Source organism: Pan troglodytes, chromosome 22 (assembly GCF_028858775.2).
Source record: "Pan troglodytes isolate AG18354 chromosome 22, NHGRI_mPanTro3-v2.0_pri, whole genome shotgun sequence".
Lineage (NCBI taxonomy): Eukaryota > Metazoa > Chordata > Mammalia > Primates > Hominidae > Pan > Pan troglodytes.
In genome coordinates this window covers 44,686,592-44,702,651 of record NC_072420.2, presented here as the reverse complement: position 1 = coordinate 44,702,651, position 16,060 = coordinate 44,686,592, and the positions used below count along the sequence as shown (strand labels likewise).

Genomic DNA, 16,060 nt, shown 5'->3' with positions numbered 1-16,060 from the left:
GGAACAAGGACTAGGGAGATAAAACAATAAAATCTTCACATTACATACTGTTGTCACACCATGTCGCAGCAAAAGATCCAGTGCAAAATAGTTTCTTCTTAAAATGTGTATTTTCAGAATTACAATGCTTACATTTTAAACAGTCTTAATACAATGGTTTTAATCTAACAATATATTACATAATATGAAAAATGACTTTTCATAGTAAACCATGAAAATGGAATACCTGCAGTGTCAAAGTCACCAACTTGTCACCTTTTCCAGTCACAGAATCCCAACACATTGTATTAATGATGCCTGGGGGGGGTCTTACAGCCTGATGTATATAGGATGAATAAATGTAGAGAAAGGAGCATTTTCATGAAAAATAAAATTTAAAAACCAGGTAGGATTTATTTTAAAGAACACAGTTGAAAGTAAAACATTTACATCAGCCCAGTTTGCCCTTTTATAAAAAGTAGTATAGCTTTTCATTTTATATACAAACCTGCAGTGTCTGATTTCATTTTAAAACTTAATTTTAAGCACTAAAGAAAATTTGAATAGAAGCCTGTGTGTATTTTCTCTGCTAATTCTGTATGGGATATCTGGCATCTCCACTAAGAGTAATTAATACAGGAATCTGACCCTCCTAGGCTGTGCTGACAATGGAACTGTTGTAGGTAAAGTCATTTTCAGATTAAATACAACAATTTCCACATTAGAATCAGAAGAGTTATAATTTTTCCAATCATAGGACATCCCATGAAATTCACAAAAATTATAACATTTTATTTTCCATTTGACAGTATTTACATGTTCCACAGATATTTGTAAAACGGCTGCAAATTCCTTGCTTTTCAGATACACATTGCATATCTGGCTTCACAATTATTTAACATCTCTTTATCAACCAAACCAGCTTGGCTCAAACACATACAACTTACTTTATATAAAAACAATAAACATCCAATTACAGTTACTCTTTTAGGACTTTTATGATGAACATTAAGAAAAAAATGACAATTTTGGGTGACATTCTTCTTTGTCTTAAAGAGGCAGAAGCATTCATGTAACATAGTTTGCAAAAGATCTTTTGGGTAATTAGGGGGAAAAAACTGATAAATTTGATTTCATTCCATTTCCAGGCAATTAAGCGCCGTAAACATTTGAAATTTCCCCTTCACTTTCTTCCTCTAAATATATATGTAGTTGGATAATTTCATCCTGGGAGTAGAACCAGATACAAGAAAATCAAACAGTAATAAATGAAACATTCCCTCTTCCAGAAGGTAAGAGAGAAAGCTACATTACACTGGGGAAGGCTCCCAGGCTGACGACACGGATTACAGGCTCTTCTGACGGAATCAAATCTCCCATCTCTTTATTCACAGGACTTGGTAGAAATGCAGGGCAATCGTCAATTTTTACAATAAAAAACCTTATTTTAGAAACCCTAAACTATCATTAGATTCTGAAGTTCTAATTTGCTAACTAGTTTGACCAAGTTTGTTAAACTGCACATGAGGAAGATAAATTTCTGGAAAGTTTAATTACACAATTATTTATCTTCTTTACACGTCTCCAATTTCCACAAATGAAAAAGACAGGAGGAAAAAAAAATCACACCACCTTTATTTATTGAATGAGCTAAAAGACAACACAGAGAATACTGGAAATGACGGCTGTCATATTTCCCCGGTCTGTGCCTCCTTCCTCCCATGCCCCACCGCCTCCCGCAAGCACAGTGCTGGGCAGGAACCCGGTGCTCCTTCTCTCCACAACTTGCACATCCACGGGGATTCACACGAGGGCCACCCACTGCTGGACCCGACTCTATCTGCTTGAGCTAATCTTGTCAAGTTCAATTCCAAGCACATTTGCCCAGTAAATTAAGAGTACTCTATTTCAAAAGTACAAAAATACATCGCTTTGGAGAACTGGAAAAGGTTTAATACATACAACACTTATTTACAAGCTGTGACTTTCACACCTGTAAAAACAAACACACTTATTTTTGTCCTTGATTTTTGGTGCAACTTATACATAAACATTACATCAGTTAGTCTGTATTTTTAAAAATAATAAATCAACCATATGTACAATTAAATTTACAACCGAAAGCAAATAATCCATTGGAACAGTGTGACTGCAACTCAGTAGACCAGTGGAGGACATTCCAGGACTTGAGTCCTTCCCTACAACCAGACCAAAAACACCCTGAGGACCTCTCTCATCCTCACGATGGAATATCTTAATTTCTAAGACTTAAGATGCAAAAGAAAAATAACGATTATACAGCTACAATTACATGTAAAGACTTTAAAGGGACAGAAAAACAACATATTAACCCCCACATATATAATGATCATTAAATTAAATATATTTAACTCCCAGTGCATATGATATTCTATCAACATTATGGGGGACCACAGGGTTCCAGAAACATTTATCCCTAAACCACCTCACCGCTGAGGCGCTCCTCACAGCCGGGTCTCAGCTTTCTTCAGTATCTTTCACGTGGCTCCGGCTGATGGGCCTCCAGGTCCCCCAGCTCCGGCGTCCCAAGGCACAGAAGGGGTTATGATCCCTCCCTCCCCCACCCGCCTCCCCTAGAAGGGTGTTATTCTAGAAAAGCACAATGAGAGGATCTGCGGTAAATGGCTGTTTTACCCCTTAGGGGACACAAATCCACCCCGATCAGGAAACTGGGCAGCTGTGTGACCAGAAAGGCACACACGTCACTAAGACCGTGAGGCCTGCTGAGTGTCTACCTGAAAGACAAATGGCCTTCCACGAAGAGCCAGCAGACGGAGGCTGTTCCGTGGAGACAGCGTGGGTGGAAACTTTCATGAGCAGCGTGTGAGGTAGGGGGAGGGAGGCCAGGGCTCTGAGTAAGCGGCGTCGGACACCAGCATGGGGACGGGGTGAGAAAAGCAGGAATCTGAGATCACAGGCGGCATGAAAACAACAACAGAACTCAGCTGGCCAGCTGCGTGATGACACTCTCTGATGTCCCCATGGCCAGGCAGGACCACTGAAGGTCTGGCTGGAGCCAGAACGGAGAAGAGTCCAGTCACAGTCCCATAAAGTGCACTCCTAGCTGGGAAGTGGCGTGTGTTCACCCTGGCGTTGTCATGTTACACTGACTTCCAGGACGTGGTCATCTTGGCTGGGGATGACCAGGACTTGTGTGCCCGAGCTGGAGTTGAAGACCTGGCCGGCCGGCAGTGCCTGCAGCCGGGGCATGGGTAGGCCTTTGTGCTCGCTGCTGCAGGCCGAATGCACGCTGCCCCTGCTCTTGAGGCTGCTGCTGTCCGGCTGGTCGTCCCCGTGCTTGTCTACTGACAGGCTGTCGTTTTCTATCCAGCTGTCTGCAAAACACACAGGAAGTTAGACCCAAGCTGCGCCGACACTCACCTGGGGACGGGCAAAGCCACACGGAGCCAGGCTGAACGTGCAGAATGCCACCCGAGGCTGCCCCTTTACAGAGCACCCTGTGCACAGAGGCTTGGCTTTCAGAGCAGGTGCCTAAGATTCTAACAGCGGATGAGGCTTCTGGTACCAGTTTCTACTGGCACTGAAAACATGCCGCTAGTTCTCCAACCTGCTCAGTCATAAGTTTATCACCTCTCGCACAAAGTGCTCACCTGCTCAAATACTGAAGGTAAACTTTTTCTTCAAAAGTCCTTACCAGCGTCCAGTTGGGAGGAGTGTGCAGAATGATGGGGGAGGTACTTGAACAGCCTGACGTCGGGCAGGGGGAGATACCCGGCGAAGAGCGGCATCACTTCCATGTGGACCCTGTGAGTGGCCCGAGCAGCCACTGGCATGGAGATGACACCGCAGCTTTTCCCACACACTGCCCAGTTGCTACTGTTGTCGACAACTGAAACGAGAGGAAGCGCTGTGTCATCCAGGACGGGCCTTCCAGTACTCAGGCGAGAGTCACGGCCGTCGTTACCCAATCCTCTCACCCGACGCTGTCTGACAAAACACTGCGGACACAGAGCCCAGTGCCTTGTAGCTGCGCCTGAAGATAAAGCCATGCACTTTCACGGTGGCAACCCCTATTTCATTGAGTCCAATTTCAATTAGTTCTGGATTAGAATGAATTATGCTGGACGTGTACAGAAAACTGCATTTTTCCTGTGAGGTTAATACATGAATGATTTAACTTTGTTTTCAAATTTTTGTGTCATCTTCCAAAGTATGGTTAGTTTGGCAGTTAATGAGTTCTGTCTGGTAAGTGGCACTCTCCAAGACCACTGGGTCTGAAGCTAACTCTGCCACTCAGAAGAGCACCCCAAGGCCTCCAGGCTCAATGACCGCTGTATAGTGGTGAGAACACCACCAGCCTCACAGAGCTGCTTTTTAAGGATGGAAAGAGAATACATATGAGGGAACTACAAAAAGCTCATGCAAAAATGGAATCCAAAGATCAAAACAGAAAATATAAGCTTTATTTCTCAACATAAGCCCCACCAAGGTCAAGACATGTTTGTAAGCAATGATGCCATTGCTTACGATGCCATTTAGTCCATCCCTGAAGAACTGGGAGGCCTGAGAATTTAGCCATGTCAAGGCAGTCTTTTTCTACATTATTAGCTGAATAAAAATGCGTGCCTTTTAAAGAGTTTTTAAGATCAGGAAACAAAAATCAGTCAGAAGGAGCCGAATCAGGACCACAAGGTGGATGCCTCATGATTTCCCATAGAAACCCTCACGAAGTTGGGCTTGTTAGAGGAATGAGCAGGAGCTTTGTCGTGGTGGAGGAGGACTCTCTGGTGAAGCTTCCCCAGGGGTTTTTCTACCAAAGCTCTTGCTGTCTTCCTCAAAACAATCTCATAATACACAGACGCTGCTGTCCTTTGACCCTCCAGAAAGTCAACAAGCAAAATGCCTTGAGTATCCCAAAAACCTGTTGCTGTGGCCTCTGCTCTTCACCAGTCTGCTTCTGCTTTGGTGGGGCCACCCCACCTCCTGGTAGCCATTGCCGTGTCTGCTTTGTCTTCAGGATGGTACTGGGAAGGCCACACTGCATCTCCTGTTATGGTTCTTTGAGTAAATGCTTCAGGATCTTGATCCCGTGTGTTTGAAGTTTCCATGGGAAGCTCTGCTCTGGTCGGCCACGGACCTGGGTACTAGGGTTTTGGCACCCACTGAGTGGAACGCCTGCTCACCCTTCAGGCGTAATTGCATAAGCTGAACCAGTTGAGATGTCTGCGGTGTTGGCTGTCATTTCTGCTGTTGTCAGTTCCCTCCAATTAGGGCATGAACAAGGTGAATTTTTTCCTTGAAAATGGATGTGGATGGTCTGCTTGCTGTGGCCTTAATCTTCAGCATCATCTCGTCCCTTCTTAAAACAAGATATCCATTTGCAAACTACTAATTCTTTGGGGCGCTGTCCAAAGAATTTCATAAACTTTTCATAAAGCATCAGTGATTTCACCATTCTTCCACCCAAGCTTCACCATAAATTTGATGTTGGTTGTTTTGTTGTTGTTGTTGTTGTTGAGGCGGAGTTTTGCTCTTGTTGCCCAGGCTGGAGTGCAGTGGCACAATTTTGGCTCACTGCAACCTCCGCCTCCTGGGTTCAGGCAATTCTCCTGCCTCAGCCTCCCAAGTAGCTGGGCTTATAGGCGCCTGCCACCACGCCCAGCTAATTTTTTGTATTTTTAGTAGAGACGGGGTTTCGCCATATTAGCCAGGCTGATCTTGAACTCCTGACCTCAGGTGATCCGCCTGCCTCGGCCGCCCAAAGTGCTGGGATTACAGGCGTGAGCCACTGCACCCGGCCAATGTTGGTTCTTGATTTAATTTTAGCAGAATTCATGTTGCTCGGATAGGGGCTCTTTTAAAACTGATGTCTTATCCTTCTTAGTGCCTCAAGCTAGATCCTGCTCAGTGAGTAGGAGCTTATTTTGGTGCAAAAAGTGTTGAAATTCCATGCATAGTTTTTTCATAACGTATCTTCCATGATTTTTTTGAAGACCCCTTGTATGTAAAGCACTTAGTACCACTCCTGGGACATGGTAGTGTCTTAATATATGGCAGGTGTTATTATTAACATTAATTATTAAAACACAACCATCATGTAATTCAATGCAATTCAAACACTTAAGTGATCATTCACTGGGACCAGCCCTGGAGATATGAAAGTAAGCAAGACAGGATCCTTGCCATCCTGTAGCAGTCGACCTGGTAAAGAGGTCACAGCTTCCTGTCATGAGGATACCGAGCAACCGCCCAGGGGGAGTGAGTGACCAGAAGGCCACGAGCAGCAGAGAAGGGCTCAGGGAGGTGGACATCCTGTAGTTGGGGATGGGGACCTTTGAGGACAGGAGCTACTACAGGACATGCAGAGGCCCTAGGAGTGTCAGGAGGAAGGCAAAGGAGTGGCAGTTCTCAGAGTGTGGCTCTCAGGGCACCCGCAGGCTCACAGCTTTCACACTGCTGCCTTTCTACGCTGCTGACCTCGCGCTGCTGGGGCAACCACGATGGCATGAACTCGGGCCAGACTGCGCAGTCATGTCACTCGTGTTCTTTACTACCATGAACTCACAGCAAAAAAAAACCAAAAAAAATGCCACGCTTCACAAAGCAGTCAAAAGTGCTCATTTTATTAAATTCAGCTCCTGAGTAGACTTTTTTTTAATTGTGAAATGTTTATAGACTCACAAGAAGTTGTAAAAGTAGTAGAGGGGTCACATACCTTCATCACCAGCTTCACCCAACTGTGCCATCTCATGTAACACAGGAAGCTGACACTGGTACCATACAGTGACCCAGGCTGCAGACCCCACTGGATTTCACTACAGAGTGAACCACGCTGCAGACCCCACTGGATTTCAATACGGAGTGAACCAGGATGCAGACCCCACTGGATTTCAGCAGCTTTCGCAGGCATTCTTTGGGTCTAATTCTATGGCATTTGTCACATGTGTAGATTCGTGTAACAACCACAGCGGCCCTGGCCCAGAACTCTCCATTACCACAGAGGACGGCCTCCTGCTGCCTCCCACTGCTCCGTGAAACACTGACCCGCTCTCCTTCTGAGGTTGGCATTTTGAGGATGTCATTTAGAAATGGAATCACACAGTACACCTCCTTATAGGATTGGCGTTTTTCTCTTAGTATAATGCCCTTGAGATCCAACCACGGCACTGCATGTGTCAACAGTCCCTTCTGTTTCACTGCTGAGGAGGAATCAGATGTGCCAGTTTAACCGCTCTCGAGCTGAAGGACGTTTGAGTTATTTCCATTCTTGAGTGCTTGTATTCTTGACATTCTCTGGGTCTCTGCTGCAGAATGACAGCTGGCTCAGGGAAAGCACACGGGGAGCGCTCGGTGCTGCGAGCTGAAATAGCCGCTGTTTTCACAGAACGCTCTTTTCACTTGCAAGAGCGCTGGGGAAGCTAGTTATTCAGTGTTGGGTATTTGGTAGACGTCTGATTAAAAATGAATGATGTAAGCCTGTCACTTCAAAGAAAACAACACGAGTATTTGCTGCCAATGATGCCATCTGAGACTTTAAGCAAAAATCAGAATTTTGGAAAACTTACACTTGCCACTGTGAGCTTGAAAGAGTCCTGATGCTCCAAGCCCTCCCTGAGAGATCACAAATGCAGATTTTAAAAAAATATTGTCAAACGAAAGGTGCCCACATTTGGAAGATCTGCACAACTCAGGAAACCATGTTTCCCACATGACTAATGGCACAGGGTGTAACGCTATGATGCCTGGGTAAAAGAGCCATTCAAAATGCAAGATAGGCCAAGTGCAGTGCCTCACACCTGTAATCCCAACACTCTGGGAGGCCAAGGCGGGAGGACTACTTGAGCCCATGGGTTCGAGACCACCTACCTTCATACATAAGCTTTGTCGAAAAATGCTCATCAGATTCAGTCAGTGCTTCATCTTTATCCACCTCCAAGAGGTCTGAGAGCCTCGTGATCAAAACCTCCAGGGAGCAGAGGGAGCCTGTTCTGCAATACTCCATTCCCGAAGGGGGAAAGATCTCAGCCTTCACGTTGTATAATGTCTGGGCAGGAAAGGGAGAGAATAGAAAGGAAATGTACCTAAGTGGCCTCAAGAAATGCAACTAGAGGAAAAAGCAGAGCTGCCCACAGACCCTGGAGAGCTGAGGAAAGACACCTATCTGCTCAGCTGGCCTTAGAGCAACTGTCGCCACTCACTCTCAATAATTCCCACTGGAGATGCAATGTTTTCGGAAGTCCTACACTCCGAACCTTAACATCCTTCTTTAAATTATGAACATTTTCAACCACAGGAAGAAAGGATAGCACAGAGCCCTTCCAGCTGCCTATCACCCAGATCCTGAGATCTCAGCATGTTCCTGCCTCAGCATCAACTATCAAGCCATGTACATTTCTGTATTTGCCTGAGGTAATTTAAAGCGAATTTCAGGCCAGGCATGGTGGCTCACGCCTGTAATCCCAGCATTTTGGGAGGCCGAGGTGGGCAGATCACTTGAGGCCAGGAGTTCGAGACCAGCCTGGCCAACAGGTGAAACCCCGTCTCTACTAAAAATACAAAAATTAGCCGGGTACAGTGGTAGGTGCCTATAATCCCAGCTACTTGGATTACTTAGCAGGAGATTCCCTTGAACCCAAGAGGCAAAGGTTGCAGTGAGCTGAGATCGCGCCACTGCACTGTAGCCTGGGTGACAGAGCAAGACTCTTGTCTAAAAAAATTAAATAAAATAAAAAAATAAAGCAAATTTCAGACAACCTGTTATTTTGCCCCATCTGCTTCAGTATGCATTACTAAACACTAAGGCCTTTTTCTTACCAAAACACGATGCTATTATTACAACTAGCAAAAGCAACAGGAATTCCTTGGTATAACCCAATTCAGTCCATAATCTACTTTGTCCGTGTTTTCTTTCCATAATCAACCTATTCTCGGTGGCTATTCAAACATGCTTAACATTCTACCACCACCCATGACAAACGATCAAAACACATCTGCCACTGCAAAGATGAAAAAGGGCTCATGCACTACAACCTGGCAGTTCCACTTCTGAGGGGAAGCGTGTGTGCGCGCGAGCGTGTGTAATACAGTATAGCTTGACTTAAAAAGTGTTCTATTGGCATTGTAAAATGTTCAAAGAAGAGATTTCAGTATATTAAGAAGCGTTTGTCTGGAGTCTGAGGCCAAGATGAAGCCGTTTTATGGGAGTTCACAGCCTAAACAGCAGTCTCAAGAGCGGCCTTTCTAGGTGATCTCCTACCAAATCCCCAATTACCTCTGTTCGGACATGGGACAAACTCCCACCAGTCTCAAGAGGGGCCATGCTGGGACTTCCTGGGGCTCTCAAGCCACAGGGCAGAAAAGATCCCAAATACACAGATGCAAAAGTGCCAGCCGTGGGCCCAGGTGCCCGTAGGTCCTGGGAACTGAAGCAGTAGAACACTGTGCTAGAGGCCCACTGAAATACCTCTTCCTCAGAAGCTTCTGGCTGGGGCACAGTCTGAATGTTTCTGAATCCAGCAAAGAATGCAGATTTGCCTCAGGGCTTGAAGGACACCCAGAGTTGCAGCAGGACACAGTGGGGTGTGATGAGACCTGCGTGTGCCTGAACGCTGCTCTGGGCTGCATCTGGGAAGGAGAGTGGCTGGCGGAAAGCACAGCCCAAGGCGAGCAGCAGGGGCCTCACCTGGCGGCACCTGGAGCTCAGGCACAGGGACCAGAACCGCGGAGCCTCTTCAGAGAGACACGCGAGCACTGACGGCCAGCTGGAATCTGACAAGGGGGCCAGGGCCACCCTGCAGGGAGGAAAGCATCATCATGACAGATGGGATAGGGACACCTGCTGGGTCATTTGAAAAGAACAAATTTGGACCCTACTTCTCACCATACACAGAAATTAAGTCAAAGTAGATCACAGACCTAAATGCAAGTGCTCAAATTACGAACATCTTGGAAGGAAATGCAAGAGAAAATCTTTTTGACCAAAGGCAATGATTTTCTAGGTCCAAAGCAAAAAATTCAAGCAATAAAAGAGAGAGTTGAATTGGATTTCATCAAAATTTAAAACTTTTGTGCTTCAAAAGACAACAAATGGAAGAAAATATTTGCAAATTATATATAAGGACCTGGTACCTAGGATATATAAAGAACTTACAATTCAATAATAAAAAAATAACCCTATTTAAACATGGGGAAAGGATCTGAACAGACAACCTTCCAAAGAAGGCAGAAAAATGGGCCACACGCCCACGAGCTGCAGCACATCACCAGCCACTGGGGAAACGCCCGCCAACTGGGACAGCCACAACCAAAAACACAGTGAGACAAGCGCTGGCAGGACACACAGAAGCTGGGACTCTCTGGGTCCCAGCTGGAATTCACTATGTTGCTGGTGGGAATGTAGAGCCCTCTGGAAAAAGTTGGCAGTTGCTCAAAAAGCTAACCACAGAGTTACCCTATGACCCAGAAATTCCACTCAGGTCTTTACCAGGAGAATTGAATAGATACAGCAACATACAAACCCGTACTTTGGGCCAGGCACGGCGGCTCATGCTTGTTATCCCAGCACTCTGGGAGGCCAAGCGGGGTGGATCATGAGGTCAGGAGTTCAAGACCAGCCTGGCCAAGATGGTGAAACCCCATCTCTACTAAAAATACAAAAAATTAGCCAGGCGTGGTGGCACATGCCTGTTATCCCAGCTACTCCGGAGGCTGAGGCAGATAATTGCTTAAACCTAGAGGGGCGGAGGTTGCAGTGAGCCGAGATCGCGCCACTGCACTCCAGCCTGGGCGACACAGCGAGACTCTGTCTCAAAAAAACAAAACAAAACAAAAAACAAAAAAAACCCCGTACTTTAGCCGGGCACAGTGGCTCACACCTGTAATCCCAGCACTTTGGGAGGCCAAGGCAGGTGGATCACCTGAGGTCGAGAGTTTGAGACCAGCCTGATCAACATGGAGAAACACCGCCTCTACAAAAAATTAGCCAGGCGTGGTGGCGCATGCCTGTAATCCCAGCTACTCAGGAGGCTGAGGCAGGAGAATCGCTTGAACCTGGGAGGCAGAGGTTGTGGTGAGCCGAGATCGTGCCATTGCACTCCAGCCTGGGCAACAAGTGTGAAACTCCGTCTCAAAAATAAATAAATAAATAAATAAAATAAAATAAAAATAATTAGCCAGGTGTGGTGACACGTGCCTGTGGTCCCAGCTACTTGGCAGGCTGAGGTGGGAAGATAATGAGCCCAGAAGGTCCAGGCTGCAGTGAGCTATGATTGTGCCACTGCACTCCAGCCTGGGCGACAGAGTGAGACCTTGTCTCATAAATAAATAATTTGTTTATATATAAATTATTATTATAATATATACTATTATTTGATTTAATTAAATTATTTAATAATTTGTGATTTTATTTATTCATTTAAATTTATTTAAGGAGAGTTATATAAAACATGAAGGTCAAAACAATTTGTCTTGGATGGAAGAAGAGAGAAAAAACTGCTAATATCAAAACTATAAAGACAAACACTTCAAATAAACATTGTTTGATAATTTCAAATAGTAAAGAGAAGAAAAGGAAGTATCACAAAATTGCAAAACATTAAGTCAAATCATCTCCCTAAAGGAACACAGCACACACCTGTATCTACTCACCTAGCTCAAGGCTACTCTTCATTCCACACTCAAATTGGCTTCTACCAAATGATGCACAGGTTCTAAGAAAATCTTCACAATACTCAGCTAGCAGGTTTTCATATGTTTTCAGCTTTTCTTTGAAAAACTAGAGATATGCCTTAGAAAGCAATGCCCCTGAAGATGAAATGACTCCAAGAAATATTTCCAGGGAGTTACTAAGTCAACATGAGAAAGGGAAAAAGAAAGAAGAAAAAAGGAATCTTTGGGCTTTCCAAATGACAAACACTCCTCTTAGAGATACCCCCAGGAGTGTGGGCATCTCAGATGTGTCACTTGAGAAGGACCTGGGGTTCTAAAATAAAGACAGTCAATGATTCAACTACCCCAACAACTGTTTTTCTCCAGCTGCTCCTTCATTATGTTGACAGAAGCTGTCTATTCAGTTCTTCAGATTATAAAGAACATAATGCCATCTTTCATTTTTCCACCCCACCCTCCCAAAATAATACATCACTTACAAAAAAATTTTCCACTTTAAATTCATAAGTATACGGCTTTAAGGAGATAGACAGCTGTTCCTCAGAAGCTGGGGAAAATCCAACAGAGAACCGGCAATGCAGAGAAGGGGGAGGCTCTTCTGTCCACTTGAGTTCCCAGACGAAGAACACCGACTGCTTGCTGTAGATGGGCTGGAAAGAGAGTTGGGGGTCACTGCTCACACAGCACCATAACCGCAAAGAGGACACAGACACTGCAGCGAAACACACGCCATGCGAAGGGTGCTGAGCAGACACCATGGGCAGGCCCCGCCTCACAGCACGCCTGTGCATGCTGCTTTAGGCCCCACAGCACCTGTCCCTGCCCTGACTCCCTTTGCCTGGCCTTGTCCCAGCAGAAGATTGTACAAAATTGGTAAATCTTTAACTTGTTATGATACCATAAGTTTTATATCATATGAGATCATTAAAAAGTAGCTTAATTTTTTTTTTTCTTTTTGAAATGGAGTCTCGCTTTGTCGCCCAGGCTGGAGTGCAGTGATAGGATCTCGGCTCACTGCAACCTCCACCTCCTGGGTTCAAGTGATTCTTCTGCATCAGCCTCCCGAGTAGCTGGGACTACAGACGCATGCCGCCATGCCCAGCTCATTTTTTGTATTCTAGTAGAGACGGGGTTTCACCGTGTTGCCCAGGCTGGTCTTGAATTCCTGAGCTCAGGCAATCCACCCGCCTCGGCCTCCCAAAGTGCTGGGATTACAGGTGTGAGCCACCGCGCCCTGCTGATTTTTTTTTTTTCCCTTTTTTAGAGACAGGGTCTCACTCTGTCACCCAGGCTGGAGTGCTGTGGTGTGATCACAGCTCATTGCAGCCCAACCTCCCAGGTTCAAGAGATCTTCTCACCTCAGCTTCCTGGGTAGCTGGGAATACAGGTGTGTGCCACCATGCCTGACTAATTTTTGTATTTGTAGAGATGGGGTTTGCCACGTTGCTCAGGCTGGTCTCAAACTCCTGAGCTCAAGTGATCCACCCATCTGGGCCTCCCAAAGTGTTGGGATCACAGGTGTGAGCCACCATGCCCAAAGGATATTAATTAATATATAGCATATCCCATGCAGCTCCAAAACAGGGGAATATATCATCAATTAATTCAAGAGTACATCTTGGCTAGAGGTGGTGGCTCATGGCTGTAATCCCAACACTTTAGGAGGCCAAGGTGGGTGGTTCACCTGAGGCCAAGAGTTGAAGACCAGCCTGACCAACATGGTGAAACCACGTCTCTATTAAAAATACAAAAATTAGCTGGGCGTGTTGGCAGGTGCCTGTAATCCCAGCTACTCAGGAGGCTGAGACAGGAGAATCGCTTGAACCCGGGAGGCAGAGGTTGCAGTGAGGCAAGATCACACGATTGCATTCCAGCCTGGGCGACAAGAGCGAAACTCCATCTCAAAAAAAGATAAATAAAAATTTAAAAAATAAGATAAAAAGTAAATCTTTACATCCAGCCAATTATTTTATATTTAAATTATTTGAGGAACCAGCACAACCTAATGTAGGGGCTGAACACCGCTATTACATGTAAAGTCCACACCTAAAAGCACAGTGACGAGCTCCAGTGATATCTGAAAGAGCTAAAGGATTAGTGGGGGAAAATCCTTTGAAAATGCTGAAGATTCAGACATCCGTTAAGAAAGCCTTTGATCTCTAAACCCTCAGCATTTACTGCCTAAAAACACACGTGAAAGATAAACAGAAAAAGCAAGGTCAAGATTCATCCAGGCAGCGAGGCATAAGCAGAAAAAGCAAGGTCCAGATGCAGGCACAAGCATGGCTCTTTTACAAAGGCACCAAGGTGTCGGGCACCATCGCTCTGGCACTGGCAGGCATCAGGCTCCGGGCAGAGTGGAGCAGTGCCCATGCAATCAACAGTGCGTTCAAACAGAAGCTTGGATCTGCACACGTCTACGCATAGAGTGGGACCAGTTTCAGATTTAATTCTTCTAAAAAGAAGAATTCATCCATCCAGCACCCGCTTACTCAGCAGCAAGCCCCGATCCAGTCTCAGGGCAGCCGGAGGAGCTGCACAGGAGCCTTTACTCATCAGCAGTGCAGCTGTTCTCTCTAAAGGCCCAGTCGCAACACATACTACATCATTTCCGTACACTCTGGTTCTCTGTTGAGAAGTTTATGCTCAGGTCTACACAATGTTTACCTGCTGGGACTGCGTGTTCAGTGGTACTAGTTGCAGGTCGGTACTATCACCGGTATCTACAAGATAACTATCTGACAGCTGAAAGTCAAGTTCTGACAAATTCTGGACACAAACTTGAACATATTTCCTAAAGTGGAAAAACAAAAAGTATTATTTTGATATGTAAGAACTTTATTAAATATATCTTAGCTTTGTTAAGGAGACCCTCTCTGCCTGGGGAATCAAAAAAGCAACAAAGCAAAGTAAGCTAAGTTGCTGCATAAGTTTCCCTTCAGATTTCACACCGAAAAGTGCCAGAAAATAAACCTTTTTGGCTGGGCACGGTGGCTCACACCTGTAATCCCAGCACTTTGGGAGGCCGAGGTGGGCAGATTATGAGGTCAGGAGATTGAGACCATCCTGGCCAACATGGTGAAACCCCATCTCTACTAAAAATATAAAAATTAGCCACACGTGGTGGCACGTGTCTGTAATCCCAGCTACTCGGGAGGCTGAGGCACGAGCATTGCTTGAACCCGGGAGGCGGAGGTTGCAGTGAGCTGAGATCACGCCACTGCACTCCAGCCTGGTGACAGGGCGAGACTCCATCTCAAAAAAATAACAAATAAAAATAAATAAAAAAAGTTTTTAAAGAGGCAAGTTCTGTGAGGCAATGGAAGAAAGAATATAGTTTCTGACCAGCCTTATTAAGTGATCATGGCTGGTCACCCTCACTGGCCTTTGGGGAGCCACGGGGAGAGAGCAGCAGCCCTCCTCATTACAGGTGAAGACTCTCCATTGAGAGATGATAGGCGGGGCTTATATCCATTTCCATTACATGCAAAACTTTGAAAATATTAATAATAGTTATTATTTTTTGAGACAGAGTCTTGCTCTTGTCGCCCAGGCTGGGGTGCAATGGCACGATCTCAGCTCACTGCAACCTCTGCCTCCCAGGTTCAAGTGATTCTCCTGCCTCAGCCTCCCGAGTAGCTGGGATTACAGGCACCCGCCACCATGCCCAGCTAATTTTTGTATTTTTAGTAGAGACGGGGTTTCACTATGTTGGTCAGGCTGGTCTTGAACTCCTGACCTCGTGATCCGCCTGCCTCGGCCTCCCAAAGTGCTGGGATTACAGGCATGAGCCACCACGCCCGGCTGAAAAATAATTTTTTAATAAGGTTCTTTTAGAGATTATTGATGTTTTTAACTATTAATATCTACAGTTCCCTTTGCTGTGATTTGAAGGGAAAAAAGCTGCTAGTATAATGTTCCATTCTAAACATGGGCCTGACATTTTTGTTTCCAAATTATCCACACATCATCAATGGATAAAAAGTTGTGGTGAGAGGCCAGGCTAGCATCCCGAGCCCAGTGATCAACGCTAGCACCATCACTAAGGTAGGACACCTGGACACCGTGGGCCTCCCGGTGCAGTCAACAGGAAGCACACAGCCCCACCTGCCTCAAAGCAGAACTGGAGTCTACTCAAGCCTTTAGGGCAGCTGTTTTCCACTGGGGCACGTCCGCCCCACCCAGAGGACACTGGGCAGTGTCTACAGACATCTGTGGCTGCCACACCTGCAGGTGGGGAGTGCTACTGGCATCTCATGGGAGAGCCTGGGGTGCTGCTCAACACCCTACAGCACACAGGAAAGCCCCTACAACAGTTATCTAGCCCAAAATGTCACTAATGCTGAGCTTAAAAGCTCCTGTTCTAGAGGTTGCAGGCAATTGACAAGAAATACAGGGACAGGAGAAGTAGTTA

General features: G+C 45.7%; 1 protein-coding gene across 6 annotated transcripts in view; it reads right to left on the bottom strand.

Annotated features, from left to right (window-relative positions):
- Positions 1-91: 91 nt before the first annotated feature.
- TRAPPC10 (trafficking protein particle complex subunit 10) overlaps positions 92-16,060 on the bottom strand; it is a 94,387-nt gene continuing 78,418 nt past the window's right edge. For 5 of the 6 annotated variants that reach the window (XM_054675317.2, XM_063803474.1, XM_054675318.2 and 2 more), the window contains 5 exons: positions 14,314-14,440; positions 12,126-12,296; positions 7,846-8,023; positions 3,674-3,868; positions 92-3,353 (listed from right to left, as the gene is read on the bottom strand). In XM_054675317.2, coding sequence (XP_054531292.1) covers positions 3,115-3,353; positions 3,674-3,868; positions 7,846-8,023; positions 12,126-12,296; positions 14,314-14,440 — 910 coding nt within the window. In that variant the 3' untranslated portion in view covers positions 92-3,114. Of the gene's footprint in view, positions 3,354-3,673; positions 3,869-7,845; positions 8,024-11,625; positions 11,823-12,125; positions 12,297-14,313; positions 14,441-16,060 lie in introns of all 6 variants that reach the window. The other variant, XR_010154409.1, reaches the window with a different exon arrangement.